The sequence below is a fragment of the Pangasianodon hypophthalmus genome, chromosome 5 (assembly GCF_027358585.1).
Source record: "Pangasianodon hypophthalmus isolate fPanHyp1 chromosome 5, fPanHyp1.pri, whole genome shotgun sequence".
Lineage (NCBI taxonomy): Eukaryota > Metazoa > Chordata > Actinopteri > Siluriformes > Pangasiidae > Pangasianodon > Pangasianodon hypophthalmus.
In genome coordinates this window covers 19,941,459-19,960,246 of record NC_069714.1, presented here as the reverse complement: position 1 = coordinate 19,960,246, position 18,788 = coordinate 19,941,459, and the positions used below count along the sequence as shown (strand labels likewise).

General features: G+C 38.4%; 2 protein-coding genes across 4 annotated transcripts; one reads left to right on the top strand and one right to left on the bottom strand.

The window, feature by feature from the left end:
• The first annotated feature begins 7,003 nt into the window (after window positions 1-7,003).
• steap3 (STEAP family member 3, metalloreductase) lies at window positions 7,004-14,384 on the top strand. Of its 2 annotated transcripts, none has more exons than XM_026912726.3 (5): window positions 7,004-7,056; window positions 8,119-8,615; window positions 9,287-9,814; window positions 12,078-12,242; window positions 12,474-14,383. In XM_026912726.3, exons 2-5 carry the CDS (start codon window positions 8,130-8,132, stop codon window positions 12,753-12,755), a joined length of 1,461 nt encoding a protein of 486 aa, XP_026768527.3. In that variant the 5' UTR covers window positions 7,004-7,056; window positions 8,119-8,129; the 3' UTR covers window positions 12,756-14,383. The 2 variants fall into 2 exon arrangements, with proteins under 2 accessions (XP_026768527.3, XP_053090593.1); XM_053234618.1 differs by lacking the exon at window positions 7,004-7,056 and adding an exon at window positions 7,072-7,292 and having other exon boundaries at window positions 12,474-14,384.
• Window positions 14,385-14,387: 3 nt separating this feature from the next.
• c5h2orf76 (chromosome 5 C2orf76 homolog) lies at window positions 14,388-17,929 on the bottom strand. Of its 2 annotated transcripts, none has more exons than XM_026912728.3 (5): window positions 17,555-17,929; window positions 17,114-17,164; window positions 16,986-17,023; window positions 15,384-15,461; window positions 14,388-14,796 (listed from the first exon to the last, which is right to left on the bottom strand). In XM_026912728.3, exons 1-5 carry the CDS (start codon window positions 17,682-17,684, stop codon window positions 14,764-14,766), a joined length of 330 nt encoding a protein of 109 aa, XP_026768529.1. In that variant the 5' UTR covers window positions 17,685-17,929; the 3' UTR covers window positions 14,388-14,763. The 2 variants fall into 2 exon arrangements, with proteins under 2 accessions (XP_026768529.1, XP_026768528.1); XM_026912727.3 differs by having other exon boundaries at window positions 15,380-15,461; window positions 17,555-17,924.
• Between the last annotated feature and the right edge of the window lie 859 nt (window positions 17,930-18,788).

Sequence of the window (18,788 nt, the reverse complement as noted above, 5' to 3'; positions counted from 1 at the left end):
CTGGGAGCACATTCGGTCTGCCATCTTTGTGAATACTGTGGTTTCTCAACCACTGAGCCATGGACTACAGATGGGCTGCCAATGCCCTCTAGTGGTCTGTGGATCTACATAAGAAGTCAGTAGTCCAAACTGCACCAGTGACAGCACAAATATGTCATACAAATATCAGTGAAAAAATTAATTTAATAAACAAAGAATGAAATTATTAATGAGTTTTAGAACATAACTCACATAAATATTAAGTGCAAATAATCAAATATCCGTTCAAGTTCAAATTCTGTGGTTGACAGATTAATGAGATGTCTGCTGCAGATAGAGAAGAAAAAAAAATCTTGTTAAATGAAAAATGACAGAAAACAGACCTGGTGGATGATAAACATAACATTCAGATACTGTGTGGCGAAACCATTCACTGCTTTATAGGTCAGTAGTAGTATTTTACAATCAAGCATTTAGTCAAAACAAGGGTATGTGGTCAAACTTTCTGATTCCTAGCATAGCAATATATGGGATTCTATCTCATGCAGCTACACCAAAAAGCCCATAATATCGAATTGGGTGGAAAAATCAATATAGTTTGCAAAAGTATTTACAAATAAAATAAATAAATAAAACTTGTGATTTTATTAGTACTGTCAGTCATTTTGTGAGTAGCTGAGTTTATGGCCAAGAGTTTATTGTTCTATTTTGCCCCCTAGTGGAATAACAGACACTAGCTCTTTTTCAAATCTTTAAAAATAAAGTCCACGAGACTATCTGAACTTAGAACACAGATTCTAAATTAAATTTAAAATACCACTCCAGGAAGTCTGAGTTGATCATTGTGATCATCTCTGAGAACCTTTAAAGGCAGTCCTAAGAATCGTTTTCTTCATGATATTGTTGGTACACATGTAACTGTTGTTTTGAGAACCCCAAGGAACCTCTAGGAAATGCCAAGAGCATTCTGTGGAATGACTGAATGACAGCAGTATTTATAGTGAATACTGCATTATGCATCACTATGTGATCTTGCTGGGAGATCTAGGAGTTGCACACTATTCCTGCAGGTTGTCCAGGGTTCACTGAACAACAGTTAGTTATGTAACTAGCACTAAAGGGAGTACATCACTGGGTCTAGCATGAGAGAGGAGTGACATTTATGAGTCCAGTTTCAGTCTTGTGGAGGAGTACTGCGAGCACATGCGGTCACTGGTAGACTCAGTGAAGCTTGGTGATGAAGACAGACCACTGCCTTTAAAGAGAAAAAGAGAGGAAGAAAAAGAACACTTTATAAGTCTGTTTTCATTGGCTTCAATACTTTTGTGTGTATGTATGTGTGTGTTTCTTTTAATAAGACATGTAGAGGGGAGCAGCATGATTAAGTGGGATTGGATTTTCCTGCAACAGATTTTCCTGCCATTTCACAATAAGAGCTTTATCAAACCTCTCTGATAGAACTTTGTCACCAGACAGTGCACTACAGCACAGTACAGTTACCAATCCAAATTCAGAACTATCCATACCCTGGTATCCATTTCCTATCACATGTCATGTCTGTGCAAGTTTCCTCTGGGTTCTCTGGTTTCCTCCCACCTCCCAAAAACATGCTAGTAGGTGAATTGGCTATACTACTGTGTGCATGGTGGCCTGAAATCAACTGGCATCCCATCCGAGGTGTATTTCTGATTGTGTCCACTGTTTCTGTTTCCTGGATAGGCTATGGAGTTTCTGCAAACCTGACCAGGATAAATCAGTTGCTGAAAATGAATAAATGAATGAATGTTCATGACACTGATGCTTGTCTGCCTCACAGTGCTCCTATTGAGCATGAGACAGAGTTTGTTGGCCTGCAGTACGTAGAACTAAACACAGCCAGAGGAGTCAAGATTTTTTCGTGGTACTATCTCAAATGGAGCTGTGTGTGGAATATAGTATACTTTTGAAGGTTCCACAACAACGCAGCATGTAGTGAATGTATACATATGGAAACAATTCATCTTAAATAGAAGATCAGGTTTTCCGTGGATCACAGGGTATAAAAAACTCAAAGCCAGCAAACAAAAAATAAAACACTGCTGCAGGAAAAGAGCTGATTTTAAAAGAGAAAGTAACTTTGCAATCCTTGTTAGCTAATGTTTTTTAATGGTGGTTGTCTAAATCAAGTAACGATTTGTGATGATTCTGTGATGATGGCAATTGACCAGTCAATTATCTGCATCTTTTCTATCTCCATCCATATGTCCTGTTTGGTACTACTGGTACCCTCACAAAAGATGTAACCACATTTACACGGGTACTTGACTTACAATATGATTCACCTGTCAATGGAAATAACAAATTTTGTGGGATATGATACAGGATTTGATATTTCACTATGCTGTACCATACTGTCTGGTGGAAAAATGTTACAAGATGCTGCACTGACCTGCCAGAGCTGCTGTAGTAAAGCATGAACTGCATGTCATAATCACGCTGCTTTCAGCAAAGAGCAAGTCAGGGCCTCTTTGTGTGTATTTGTATGTGTGTGTTCTTAAATGTAAACCAAGCATTGCTGATTTTTCCATTTGCACAAATAGCTCATTATGAATATTACAATTAATAATAGAAAATATTAAACATTTGAATAACAATACAGGGTGTCACAAAAGTCTCCATACACAGGGGAACTTAACACTGTTTAGCAAAATGCCTTCTAAAATATTTCATACTTAGTTTATGGATTATTCAGATAGCTTTTTTTTATTTTTCAGATAGCTTTTAAGGATGCCTTTGACTAAAGATGAGCATATTGAAATCATTGTCATGGCTGGACTGGGAAGCTGTCGCAAGGTTACGATAGAGTTTAACAGAAAACATGGCAAGCACATCACACACCACACTGTTGCCAAAATTATCAACAAATTCAAAAAAGATGGAAGTGTTGTGGACCAACCAAGAAGTGGACGTCCACGAACATCCACAACCGATGTGGTGCTGGGATACACAGTCCCCTACGCATGGAGACTTCTGGAACACCGTGTTGTATCACCCACCAAGGGCAAACAATGTTAAGAAACAGTGATTATAGCTTTGTCTCAGCTGTGATTTGGAGAGTTTGTTTCTAGCATTGAGATTATGTTTGCATGGTGAAATGACAGGAGATGAGGCAAAGACACCAAGCTGGAACTCACCTCTCATGAGATTGTACATGTTCACGTAGTTGCTTCCTGAATCTAATATGGTGTACCAGCTACGAGATGTAGAGTGACCCTGCAGTGCATTTTAAGAGAATGAAAGTGAGGAAGACGCACGGAGGAATCTCTGATTTTAGCCATATTATATTATGATTGTAGAAATGTAAAAACATATTTATTTATGCTGACTTTAGGATACTACAGAATTACTTCCACTGCATGTACACACCTGAATCTCACAGCTGTCTGCGCTTGTGCTGCTGAAGTTAAATGTGATGTCATCAATGAACCTCATTACAGGACTGGTGCGAGTGGCAATGATGTCATCACCAATTACAGACACCAGCTACCACAGAAATATGGAATATTTTATTAGTCAAGTGCCTGAAAATTTACTTTGAATGCAAACTAACACATTTGACTGGTTACAATGTGATAAGGCTCCCCCTCACACACCCCAATCCCCCCTTCTCTCTCTCTCTCTCTCTCTCTCTCTCTCTTTCTCTCTGTATAGATACTCACAGAGTATAGGCACTTTTGGCTCTTTAGGGGGCAGCTCTCTGTAGTCCACTCTTTTATCTGGTTGACCAGAAGGGAGGAGGCATCAAAGCATGGGATGTCTACACTCCTGTGAACATCAGGATGACAGATTTATTTATTGAATGGCATTTTTGAATGGACAATTTATTGAATGGATAATTGAATGGCACTTTAAATGGACTCACAAGTACAACACTTTATGTGTATTGGAGTCTAATTGCATACATACTCTAATTCATTTTACCACATTATCACTATCCCTAGACTCTGTGTACATATCATCATCATCATCATCATCATTATTATTATTATTATTTTATTATTATTTATTTATTTTCTCTAGCTCCTACTACACAATATGGTGGTTGATGGGTAGATGATTTCAGCAGCTGTTGGTGTTTTAAAGCAGTGTCTGTGTGCAGCATACCCACCATATGACTGAGCAGTGCGCGTGCAGTGGTCCTGCCGCCAGAACGGAGAGCAGCCCACCGACCCCGAGCACTAACACTCCCATAACGGACACACACCCCGCCCTGGGCTCAGACCCTGCTGCTGGACCAGAGGTGTCCCCAACCGCCTCATCGCTTAACAGGTCTTTAGATTCACTCCTCATGCCCGTCAGCCATACAGACGTTCTCCAGCGTCCTCCTCCTCCTCCACCACAGCCTCTCGTATGGAAAGCCACACGGGTCATGCTTCCAGGAAAAGTTGGGATATGAATAAGGTGTAAATAAGAGTTACTATAAAATTTGACAATGGGCATATAATTCCCCAAAATGCTATATTTTAATGAATCGGTCCAATTGTTTTTATGTGGTCCTGGTAATGCATAAATGTAGGCAACATCTATTCATTCATTCATTCATTCATATATCTTCAGTAACTCCTTTATGCTGGTCAGGATTATGGTGTATTCAGAACTTACTCTGGTAACACTGGGTACAAGGCGGGAGAATTCACACTAGATGGGAGGCCAGTCCATCACTGGACACCATTCACACACTCATTCACACACTCATTCACACCTAAGGCAATTTTTCTGATTACATCAGCCCCATAGGTAGGCAGCTCCTAGGAAGGTAGGCTACAGGTTGTAGCCTATTCTATGTTAAAACGATATATGATTCATTTACCAGTCTAACACTGTCAATTGCACAACCAATGCATGATTGCAGATGCACCATACACATTTAAAAAGAATGGAATCATTATAATGACACAAATTCTCCCTTTTTCGCAGTGAAAATAGGTAAATTTGAAAATACCAATGTCCTGGTCACAAAAGCAAAGTTTGAGGGGAATAATGGCCATTTTCTATACTTTTGTGGTATAAGAAATTAGGAAATAACACTTACTATCCAGTAAAAAAGTTACATAGTGTTATGGGTATTGTGAAATGTTACGCCGTCTTGCCATATCGCTAATGTGAAAGTCAAACTTTTGTATTTATCAATGGCTCTCTTGGGTTTCCTCCGTAGGACTGGTTTGCACACAACTTTGAATGTCTACCCTTTATTTTCACCTAGTTAACATTCAGTGCTTTTCGCCATGATAGTGAATGAAGATGCCGTGTTGCCTCCTGTGGTTGTTTATATTAATGAATGTAGTATTATATGTCCTACTGAAATTGCATGTAAAAATCATTACAAAGAGGTTATGTAAAAGGATTCTCACACACACATACACCTATCTGGCACCAAGATGTTAGCAGCAGATCCTTTAAGTCCTGTAAGTTGCGAGGTGGGACCTCCATGGTTCGGACTTGTTTGTCCAACACATCCCACAGATACTCGATTGGATTGAGATCTGGGGAATTTGGAGGCCAAGTCAACACTTTGAACTCTTTGTCATGTTCCTCAAACCATTCCTGGATTTTTTTTGCAGTGTGTCAGGGCGCATTATCCTGCTGAAAGAGGCCACTACCATTAGGGAATACCGTTGCCATGAAGGGGTACTTGGTCTGCAACAATGTTTATGTAGGTGGTACGCATCAAAGTAACATCCACATGAATGCCAGGACCCAAGATTTCCCAGCAGAACATTGCCCAGAGCATCACACTGCCTCTGCCGGCTTGCCTTCTTCCCATACTGCATCCTGGTGCCATCTTTTCTTCCCCAGGTAAGCAACGCACCCACACGCAGCCATCCACATGATGTAAAAGAAAATGTGATTCATCAGACCAAGCCACCTTCTTTCATTGCTCCATGGCCAGTTCTGATGCTCATGTGCCCATTGTAGCGTCGCACTTTCAGCGGCGGACAGGGGTCAGCATGGGCACTCTGACCGGACATCAATGAGCCTTGGGCACCCATGACCCTGGTGCTGGCTCACCGGTTGTCCTTCCTTGGACCACTTTTGGTAGGTACTAACCACTGCATACTGGGAACACCCCACAAGACCTGCAATTTGGCTCTTGTCAAAGTCACTCAGATCCTTATTCTTGCCCATTTTTCCTGCTTCCAACACATCAACTTCGAGTGCTCACTTACTGCCTAATATATCCCACCCCTTGACAGGGATAATCAATGTTATTCACTTCACCTATCAGTGGTTTTAATGTTATGACTGAGCTCAAATAATCACTCTATTCAACCATGGTGAGCAGAAAAGCATCTCAGAATGCAGAACAGATCAAACCTCCTAATAAAGTGTACAGTGAGTGTATATATATATATATATATATATATATATATATATATATATATATATATATATATATATATATACACTCACTGTCACATGAATTAAGTTATGAATTAAGTTATGTTGTATCTATCAAGCAGTGTTACTGTAAGGGAATATAAGTTTTGGCATTAGTAATGTAAATTTTGACCTTTGCTTTTCAGGTTATCAGGGCAGAAAATAAAATGTTGCTAAATTAGGCTGTCCCAATTTACCTGATGTCTGAATATACATGAATTCCTGAAAATGTTTGTTTATTATGACTAGTTAACAGACTCATGTAACTACTGTGGCAAAGCTTTAGAATATTTTAATCATAAGATTTAAAAAGTACTGTCACAAATGTTACACCTGATCCCAGTCTCCCCTATAACACCATGATCAGAGATACACCTTTTTTTTTTTTCAAAAGTTCTAGTGGAAGTTTGTCACAACGGAGAAAACAATACACTTTAGAAGTGTATTGCTGTTGTTGTGAAGATAATCTACACAGTAGGCCTACTTTGAGTTGCTGAGCCTGCAGTAATCTGATAAAAGCTGTTCAGCGTGTCTAATATCATGAACACACAGGCGGGCCATGGGGCGGCACTTGGGTTATATGCACACACCCATACCCACACACACACACACACACAGTACAGAGGGTAGAGACTCGCTGGGAGCTGCTCAGTGCACGAAGTGAGTGAAAGAATGCATAACTTTATTTGAATAATTCTATTTAATCTAGTTAGTCACCTGGACTTTTTCATGTAAATGGATAACGGATTGTAACTCCAGTGTCCAGGTCTGTGTTGAATCAATGGCATATGCTTTATGAGTGCACTGCTTTCTATTCTCCCGTTAGAGGAGAAATGAAACTTAACTGTGATTCTGGATATCATCGGATGGTTCTGATCCTGTCCACTTCAAATAAAGTATGTTATAACTCATCTTAATGATGATAACTATCTTGTGAGGTTTAAGGTTTATGTTCCTTCTGTTGCATAAAATACATAGATTCCTGAAGACACAGGTTCAAAAGTTAGGCATCTTTTGTACCTTTACTATGTACCTTTCATTTTAAAACATGAATATAGAGTCCCTTTTCAAATATTTTTATTTTTCTATTTTTATATAAGGTAATTGACCTTAAGGACCACTGATGTCCCTTAAAGTGTTACTCTAAAATCTAATTAAATGTACACTACGTACACCTTCCAAGGTGAAAGATCCATACAAGGTACAGAAGATGCACCTTGAAGGTACCACCCCAGAGACAGAGAAGTAATTTGCTACCTTTATTCCTGAGACTCAGTAGCTATTTTACATTTTTCTTCTCAACTGCAGAATTTTATTTCAACATCCATTTCACGTGCACTCTCTGGCATTTTAGCTGATGCATAGTCAGCTATATGCCTTATGGTGGAGCCAGTTTATGTAGTAGCTATTGTTCGTGTAAAATGTGAATCTGGAAGCCTAAAGTTCTACTTCTTTGGCTTGTCCCTCTGAGGAAAACCTTAAAGCTTCAAGCAGATTGAAAAATAGATCCAACAAAGTTCTTAACTATCCAAACCTGAGAGGAACCCCATTTGACTAAGAGTGTACTGGAATAATCACTTACTGTGGCTGGGTGTTATATGTTGATATATGTTATATGTTATATGTGACATGTCTTTCATTGACTGAAAAAGATTTTAGGTATCAATTTCAATGCAGAAAATACCGGTAGGATTTCATTTTAAAGCATTTCTCCATACACAGGAACAACAGCTATGTCGAATGACATGAGTGCCCCTCTTCTCTTGGATGAAGAGGAGAGAGTTGATGCTGCGAATGTGACTTCTAGTTCTTCCACTGTGGCCATACTGGGTTCTGGTGACTTCTCACGCTCCTTGTCTATGCGGCTGGTGGCATGTGGGTATGGTGTGGCGGTGGGGAGTCGCTGTGTAAAGCGCATTGCTCCTGGTCTGTTTCTGGATGCGGTGGAGCTGAGCAGTCAGGAGGAAGCAGTAGCGAAAGCCAAGAGTCTGGTCTTCATGGCCCTGTTCCCTGAGCACTATCCATCCCTGCTGGGCCTCAGATCAGCCCTGGCCGGAAAGATTCTTGTGGATGTGAGTAATGCTGTGGATTTGAGCAGCAACAGACCATCGAATGCAGAGCAGCTTGCCGAGATGTTCCCAGACAGTGTGGTTGTTAAAGGCTTTAACACAATTTCTGCCTGGACTCTGCAGACTGGTGCACAGGATGGCAGCCGGCAGGTCAGTGATGCTCTAGACACATGATTCTTAAAATGATGTATGCAGTCTCCCAGATGCATAACCAGGGGGTCTGCAGCTTCATTATTATTTTTATTTGCATTACTACTATGGATTTTAATGACATGCTAATGGCAATCACTATTAAATGCTTTTAGAGTTGTTATAAACAACAACAAAAAAAGTAGAAATTTTGTGACATGAAGACAAAGGTACATATTTGCCTAATGTGCATACTAAAGTTGGATTGTACTGATAAAAATTAGCTCTTCTGAGATTATAAGGGGATCAGTTGTTTTTTCTTTTGGAAGAGATGCCTGGAAAGCCCTATTCTAGATGATTGGCTGGTTTAGCCAACTCAAATGAAAGTACAAAATAAGCTGATTGATATGAATTAAGCTGTTACTTGAGATTTGTAATACATACATACAGTACAACAAACCCTAAGTTCAGTTGAGTCAAGTCTACAGCTAAAATTTTGTGCACGGTTATTTAAAACAGTTTATGTCTTTATAATGCAATAGATTATTGGTATTGTGCCATAATAAATCACATCATAGTGTAGTATAATTTAGTACATTGTATTATTGACAAATAAGGGTTTGCAAGCTGGGCTGTAGTAAAACTATCCTTATGGCCTATAAATTCCGTGAACTTTGACCTGACTACTCTAGGTGCTGCTGTGCAGTGACAGTGCAGAAGCAAAGCATGAGGTGGCCCAGCTCGCCCGGCGCATGGGCTTCTACCCAGTAGATGTTGGCAGCCTGTGCTGTGCACAGGAACTTGAAAGAAAGCCCTTGCATCTCTTCCCTTCTTGGCGCGGCCCTGTCCTCACCACCTACCTGCTCTTCTTTTTCTTCTACTGCTATGGGTTTATCCGTGGGATTCTCCTGCCATACATAGCCTATGGACAAAACTCCTTTTACCGCCTAGTCTTTGACCTAGTGAATGAAAGCCTGCCGTGCGTGGCGCTGGTCAGTCTGGCACTGGTGTACCTGCCGGGGCTGTTTGCAGCATGGCTGCAGCTGCGGAGAGGCACCAAGTACCAGCGTTTCCCCTGCTGGCTGGATGCTTGGCTGCTCCGGAGGAAACAGCTAGGCCTACTGAGCTTCCTGTGTGCTGCTCTGCATGGAGTGTACAGCCTCTGCCTTCCACTGCGTACCATCACACAACACAGACTCATCAACGCTGCTTACTCACAGGTACTGATTTTTATATTTGGATACTTTTTTTTAAATGAAAAAGTCATGTTCACTACTTTGCAATACAGGGTGTCCCAAAAGTCTCCGTACATAGGGGAAATGAACACTTTTTAGCAAAATGTCTTCTAAAATTTTTCATGCTTAGTTTATATTATATATATTTTCTCAGATAGCCTTTATGAATGCCTTTGACAAAATGAAGAACGTATTGAAATCATTCTCATGGCTGGATCAGGAAGCTGTCGCAAAGTTGCAATGGACATGCAATTACACGCATAACACCAGATGTGTTAACACGCGTTCATCATGAGTGGGAGAGACGACTCCATGTGTGTTTATGAAGAAATGGCAATCATGTAGAGGATGTTTTGTAAATAATGTTACATTTTGCTAATTTGAAATTTGCTAATTTCCCCAATGTATGGAGAGTTTTGGGACACCCTGTAGATATCCCACTGACCTGAGGCATCTCTTTTCACAGAAGTGCTTACCTCTTAGAGCGAGTTACAAAAAGAACAACAGAAGAAGCAATGAATTCATAATAATCCTAAGAACTAATGAGGAACTCTTCTTTCTTAAGAGTATACTGCATATACAGTGGCTGATTGTTATTCTTTACATTACCCGCCTTTCATTAACAGAAAATACTATAGCAAGGCCTGGATGCAACCGTGGGATGACTTTAACTAACAAATGGACCAGGCAGTAATCAAAAGCATGAAACAGTCAACGGTTCCGGCGAGCTACAAATAAGCTGAACTAGGTGGAGATGCAGTTTGTAGTTTGCTGGCAGACTGGATCATGGGAAATGTAGGCCAGTTTGTGTCTACTTCTGTTCGTAGTATAGGTGGGTGCTGACATAGACATGACAATAACTAGTGTCAGTTAGAATCATTCCTTACTCCTATATTAAATAAATACAAACTTTAAGGAAATTTATTTCATTGTTAGGGATCTTCCAAACATCAGGTGAGAGTATAAATATGAGAATGTGGCAGCAACTAAAAGTACCTTTATTTCTCCTTGTTTTAGAAATTATTTTTCATGTGATTTAGGGAAAACTGCACTATGCATAAAAGGGCAAAATGTTTCATTTAAGTTCTACTTTAGTAAAAATGTAAAGTGGTTCCACCATTCAGGACATACTGTATTTCAGGTATTACTTAGTACTTGTGTTGACTTTATACCTCAGCGATGATGAATTCTCAAATCTGATTGGCTAGAAGGTGTTGATTCATTTTCAATAACAGGTTAGCTCTGACTTTAGTTCCTGTTATAATTCATATTCACGTTTATATTAATGTGCTTATTCTAAAACATTATCAGTGAATTACAGCTCATTCACAGGGACTTGTATGGTGAACACTCCAATCATAACACTCTAATCATAGGCTAATAATAAGCAGATTAAAAACTTATTTAACAACAAAAAGCATATAATCTTTGATACCATGTAGCCTTCTATAAGAAGTTTATTTAACATTTATGGAAGGAGTATCAGGTGTCAGCGCTTTGTAACGATCATTACTTTTCTTCAGTACAAGGGTCTTTAGGACAGCGGACTTTGCACTTTCCGGTTTCTCTGTAACATGATAAGATGCACAATTTAGTTTTATTTCCTTCAAGAGAGAAAAAAGAGAGGCTGCTGGTGGATGTAGTTTATAGCTGTAATAATGTAAGCAATAATTTAATACAATATTTAATATTATATTTGTATAGCGCTTTTAACAATGGACATTGTCAAAAAGCAGCTTTACAGAAATAAATACATTCAGGATATAAATTTTAAATTTATAAATTTATCCCTAATGAATAAACCAGAGGTGAGGGTGGCAAGGACAAACTCCCTGCGAAGACATGAGGAAGAAACCTTGAGATGAACAAGGCTCAAAAGAGAACCCATCCTCATCTGGGTGACACCGGATAGTGTGATTATAAATAAATCCCCTCTATAACTGTGTACTACATGGACAAGAGGTGCAATTGTGTAACCAGGAAATTCATCATAGTTTTCACATGAAGTCTGTTTTGTTGAAGTGATCAACTGTTCACTGATGGAGACCTGAGTGCAAAACTGTTCGTGGCAATAAACAGGAACTAACATGTCTCATAAATGCAACTGTAAAAGAGTAAACAGCATGATATTTTGTTCATTAAATTAAAATGTTTTTAATTTAATTGTAATCGTTGGCAAATTGGCATGCTATGAGAGGAATAAACCATATTGGGACATGCTGTTTTATCTTATGTGTGCATATGTCAGGTGAAGGCAGGTGTGGAGATGCCGTGGGATGAACAGGGTGTATGGCGCACTGACCTCTATGTGTCCAGTGGAGTGTTAGGTCTGGGCATTCTCTCTCTGTTGGCTATCACATCTCTCCCCTCAGTGGGCAACATCCTCACGTGGAGGGAGTTCACCTTCATTCAGGTAGGCAATGCAAACCCATGTAAGCACATAGCGCAGGTAAAGCAATGAAAAAGCACTAAAGACTTCAAAGACCTCAAGCTATAATTACAATTATACTTATACAATTATACAATTAGAATTTAATACAATCAGACCACAGCACTTTTTTTTAACAGAATAAGAAAGTTAAGGCAAAGGAGATAAGTACTTTTTTTTTTTACTTTTTTCTATTTTTTCATTTTCTTTCACAAGTCTGGACTGGGATATGCTGCTTTGACTCTCTCTCTCATGCACACGTTGGTGTTCGGCTGGAATTTTGCCTTCTCCTCCCAGACCTATGCATTCTACATGCCACCCAGCTACATGCTAGCTTTGGTTCTGCCGTGTGCCGTGCTGGTGTGCCGATGTTTCCTGCTGCTGCCCTGTGTCTCCGCCAGGTTGGCACGCATACGCCGGGGCTGGGAAAGCACACGCAAATGCCCTGTGTCACAGCACCACCGAGCGCGGGTGGAGAGGACAGGTTCACAGGTCTAGTTGGGACAGTCAGGTGACATTGATGATGCATTTACTGGTTTACAACATTAATAGTTTGAATATAGCTCTTACATAAGGATAACACTGTGCACATTTTAAGACGCTGTAGCCTTACTGGCTGCAACCAGAATGGTGGTATTACTTTTTTTCAACAGTTAAGGGGGTCATAAGAGCCAGCAATGGCCTTTCTCAAGCTTTTAGAGACAGAAAACAATAGTGTTACACAACCCTGCAACCTATTAATGGGATTTGAGTTACACAACCCTGCAATCTATTAATGGGCTTTGAGCTACCAGCTGTGTGATATGCCAGTGTAACCACAAGCAATCATTTATATCAGGTGCAATATTACCATTGTGACAGTATAATTAAAAAAAAAAAACTCTAGGCACTACTTAAAATGTACTAGTAGACATTTTTGAAATGACTAAAGGACATACCAGGTGCAAACCAGAGAAAACAGTATTGCAGCATTGTTTAGACACATTTTGGAGGGTGTATTAATCTTACCCAGCCTAGTTTTTTAAAAAAAAAAAAAAAAAAAAGAAAGAAAAAAAAACTTGAGTAGTTTCCTCAGCAATTCAGTAATTGCTCTGCCACTACAGTATTGCTTTACGAAATAACATCCGCTCGGAAAATGGCCCATTGTAAGCAGATACAGATTGCTTTTCTTTTTATACTTTTACACCCGTATTAGCAGCCACTGTCAGCGATTCCACTGGGCCAATATCCCGTCATCAAAAGCTTACCTCCGTTGTCCCACAGTAAACATTTTATCAGTAAGGTTATACCATAATGACTTCCAACAATCCCCATGCTGAACTCGTTGACACACATTCTTAAACCTTATTACACCAATTAAAAGCATCCTTATCTAGTGAATGTTCACCATGATGGTTATATGTAAGGGAATGTGTTGTATAGCCCCTAAAATGAGAATAACACAGTTCCAAACTCTAGTCATGCTTACTGAGATAACCTAGGCTTTAATGTGAAATGTCAAAAGGATTTTGCATTTGCATTTTAATTTTGGCTGCCATTGCACAAAAATGAAAATGCAAGTAAACATTCTGCAACTGAATTTGAATTATGTCTCAAATTATACACTCTTAAGGGGAATGCATTTCCTAATTAGCATTGGAATTTGAATAAAGCTTAAAAAATACTGCCACACTTGCTAATCATGGTTTCAAATCTTGGATTATCTGGCATTTCCAAATAAAAAGGGGGCCACATACTGTAGTTATCTCAAACAACTCAATCCACCTATACTAATGATGTTCTCAGGTGTGTAGAGCTGAATTAACCCATTTAAAATTACCATGATACCGTCTGGCATATGTCACCTTATCTTGGTTTTGTAAAACAAAGAACCGGTCCCATATTCAATGAGATTTATCTTGTACAAACATTCTTGTGCACTTGCATGCAACAAACAATATGATATACACTTTGGTACTTGACTTTTCAAAACTAGTGATTGTTCCTCTTATGGGAAAAACAGACAGAAATTGATTTTAATGAGATTTATTTAATAAACACAATTTCAATCACATGCACCACTGTCTGATAAGTAATTAAAATAAAACAGGTGGTATTAAAACTTGAAACATTTGAATGCATGTAACCTCATTGTTTTTTTTTGTAATGGTAAATAATGTTAATGTATGTGCCAGTGCATACATTTCTGTGAAATGGTGCAAGCTATACAAAAACAGTCCTCTGTTAAATTTGTCCAACTTATGGAACCTTAAATCATGTCTGTTTAAAATAAAATCTGCTGACAATGTGAATTTTTTTAAACTGATTTGAAGAAACTGGAGTGAAATTAAAACAGCATTTTTGGTCTGGCTGATCCTGGACAATGTAAACACAGGGAGCCATGAAGCTGTTCAGGATGTTGCAGTGCTTCCACTAAATAAAAACACATCAGGATTCCCTCACACACGTCACTTTCCTGTGTCTCACCACACAGTCTGGGGATTAGCCTTGTACTTTTCATAGTCACTCATCTTGAAGAAGGCCAGCTCTGTTTCATTGGCTGGAAGAAGACAGAGACAGAGAGAGCACAATGAGCCCAAATGGGATATATACAAAAAAACTTCATATAACCGTGGCCAAAAAACAACACTGATAAATAATGATGTACAATGATGTCACATAATAACCACACATAGTGACATTTCAGTGACATGATGATCCAAGTTTGATAATTTATATAAAGTTCTACATCCACAGTAATCCACATTTTTCAAGTGGTCAGCTAAAGGTTGAGAGACAATGAGCTATAGTGTCAGATCACATACATTCTTCATCTTGGTTAACAGATATTATACTAGAGCTGCACAATATTGTAATGATTTGCCTTGCAATATATTAAAGCAAACTGCTGAACCTGATGTCCTGCAGTTAAAGACTGAACTGCATTAGACCATAACTAATTGTTCTGCACCATGATTTCTTCTACCATGCACAGAAAGCTTATCTGGAATCTCTGAGAGTGCTCACAGAACAAAATATACATTTGTTAATGAGTTTGTATATAATTTGTATATTGCAAGCTTCAGCAATCAGTATCGAAGAGGAGAATGTGTGACTGCAGTATGGGAGAAGAGGTCATTTACCTACACCACATGCTCGTAAATCGAGGCCATTGTGCAGAATGAGCTTTTCGTCATCCTCTAAACTCATCACCAGTTCATTAGTCTGAAATCAGAATGTCATGTTACATTATTCTTCAGCATATTTAAACACAGGGGAGGTTATTATTTAAAGTTTATGCAATTATTAATTCTTCATTAAAGTCTGACCACCCAGGAAGTTGTGTTTAAAGGAAAAATCTACACTGAATCGCTTGCATATGTGATCATCAAGGGCATCCAAGATTTATTTTCTACTGAAATGAATAGAATGGTTATTGAAAATTCTATTGAGTTTTAACATTTTTAGTTTATACTTCTTTCATTGACCAAGACAACTTTTTCACTTTGATTAATAGTTTCCTACATTACCCACAATGCAGTTCAACTACCTGCTGATAGAAGCGTTAGTGGGCTTTCACTTTTGCTTCGCCTCTACCTAAAGAAAGTGATGCAGCAGCGCTTTAGTACTTTAGTCTGTCCAGCTCTCTCACCTTCTCACCGGTACATTCTGCTAAAACAGACTGGGATCCAAAGCTTCCACTTTCATTCTTATACGGCATCGTGTTTATCATCTGGTGGGTTGTTAACTAGCCAAGCCGAGTCTCTGCTGTAACACAGTGCTACTGTGTTGTATAGCTGCATTGCATTCCGGACCTTTGAGCCCATCATTTGCTCTCTCCACTACTTCAATGCAGGATTTCTCATTAACAATGAACATCTCTGGGAAGTGATGAATGAGAAAAGAAGCGCTTGCTCTTTTCTGAAACCTGACTGTTTTTTTTTTTTTTAATAATAAATACCATTGTACCTGCTCTAACAATGCCCCCCTGTGACATCAGCACAACACACATCCAATAACTTCACAGGAATAAAATAAATAAATTAAAAAAAAAAAAAAAAACAGCACCAACCAACAAACTAGCACCAGAATCACTAAGAACATCACACATATTTCAATATAAAGAAATTTAACTTGTTTCAGGGTGGAGCTTTACTTGTTATTATGGAGGAATTTCCTGTTATCTATATCAATATCATTTGTTAATCGGTATTATATCAATCAGTATCTATGCAACAGTACTGAAAAGTGACCTTGAATCACCTCATGTATTAACTTTCAGAGCTTCATTTATATACTACACTGTACCATTTATGGTGCATTTGGAAGGGTGACTTTGGGCCCATGATCTTACAAGGATGTTTCTGTGAGAACGGACTGGTGTGACCTTGTAGGTGGTGTTTTTAAGGTGAAGGCTAATGTTGTTTTTGAAAACATAAACTGACTGAACTCTCACCACAGTTAAAACTGAGATAAGGGGAAAGTGAAATAATTGGGGCGAGAGGCAGGTGTGTGATTAAGAGAAAGAAGAGAAAAATCCATCCGATGAGATCATTGTTTTAGAATTGTATAAAAGCATGGGCCACGATTATGTAAATTAGATGCTCTGCAGACCATCTCGGCTTTGTTGTTTGATTCAATAAAATCTATAGATTTTGGGCATCCAGAACCCCTTGTCTTTGTAACTCATTTTTCTTATTCTGATTTGCAGAAGTATTTGCCACGACATGATCTGAGTCAGACCCATACCTTTGCTCCATGTGCTTGATGAATGATCTTCATGGTGTCTGTAAACATGAGACGGGTTTGTCAGTGTTGTGAACATCACTTCTGAACAGATTGTATTTATCACATCGACCTTCAGAGAATTAACTTACCATAATCATATTTCTTAAAAGGGGGAGGCAAACCTTGTCTGGCAGAAATGTCTAAATGCGAAAGATGGAAAAGGTTTATAAATTAAGCAATCTGCATAAAAGACTTTTATCAGGACAAAATTTGAAAGACTTGTTTTGTAAGATGGACCCAGGAAAACTTTTACCATTTTTATCAAAAGTACATTTAAAGATTCTTTTATAAAATAGAGTTCTCATGTTGCACAGAAATGGTTGGTTTTTTTATAAACAGAATTTTATTGAATGTTTGATTAATGGCTGTATTTGCCATGAAGTAGCTATTGAAGCTGGTATTGCAATAAACTTAAATACAAACAAACAAACAAACAACAAACAAAATCTGCATAAAAGACTTATTGGGGATAAGCCACCATAACTTTAATAATTTGTTGAATTTGGAGAGACATGCATATCACAGCTTACCTTTCTTTACAAAAGCAATAAACTCCTCGACTTTCTGATCTAAATTCACAGCTCGGAACACCACTGGCTTGAAGTTGCGATGTTCAAAAGAGCGAACCAGGCGCACAGTGAGAACAGCTTCCGACGACATGACTGTCAAAATGAGCTCTCACGCTAACTAGCTCGTCGCGCTAACTAAGTTAACTAAGCTAACTAAGCTACTATGCTCCTGTTTGCTAAAGTTAACTCACTCCCAGCTTTTACTTAGAGATTCAGCTCCTCATAGAAATGAGAAAAACAACGTGGTTATGAATTATACGTTGCCATGCAAACTGCACTGATGGTTTTGGAGTTTGGATAATTTCAGACTAAACTAGCTGCACCCACGAGAAAAAGACTGATGCAGAAGTCTAAAGCAATCGCACACAAGCATAATCGATCCACTCACACAGCTGTTCATGGTGAATAGATAGATAGATAGATAGACGGTTAGTTAAAAGAGAAATGAAGCAAAACTTATATTGAATTCAATTGGATTTAAATTCAGTATAATTTGAAAATTATGTTTTTACACAAATTTCCATTATACGCCTAACAGGTCCAAAGTTGCCTAAACTCTTAATAAGGTAAAATACTGTAGCAGTAAAACAGTCCCTGTTCATCACACTCGTGACTGACCTTCAAGTTTTTTGCCAGTATCATTTGAGTCATTAATATCACTTCCAATTCTAAAATAATTCTTTCAAAACTGCAGAATTGTCGATGCAAGCCAATTAAATAAACTAAGATGAAAGATATAGCACTGATGGAATGATATTGGTATAATATAATGTATAATATGGTCAAATGGGCAGACAGTGAGATTCTATACATAAAAATTAAAGCGCATAAATGTGCATCTCACATTTTGCTCTTTATTATCTGTGTTTCTGTTAAACATTTATTTGATTTTTTTTTTAAATATTTGATCCTGCTTTTATGCTATTATAAGCTTTTGATTCCTGATAATGGAGAATAATACATTTATACCACAGTGCTGTAGAATTCTTGAATCTGATTGGTCAGAAGGTCTTGATTAATTTTGTTTAACAGCAGCTCTTAGTCAACACAATAGTGTTAATTCAAATGACAGGTTTATATTAATCCATACTTGGCACTCATTCAAATAAGTTATTTCCATAGTAACAACTTTTCACAAGAATTTACCGGGACTTGTGGGCAGAAGATCAACACAATCTAAGGCTAATAACAGATG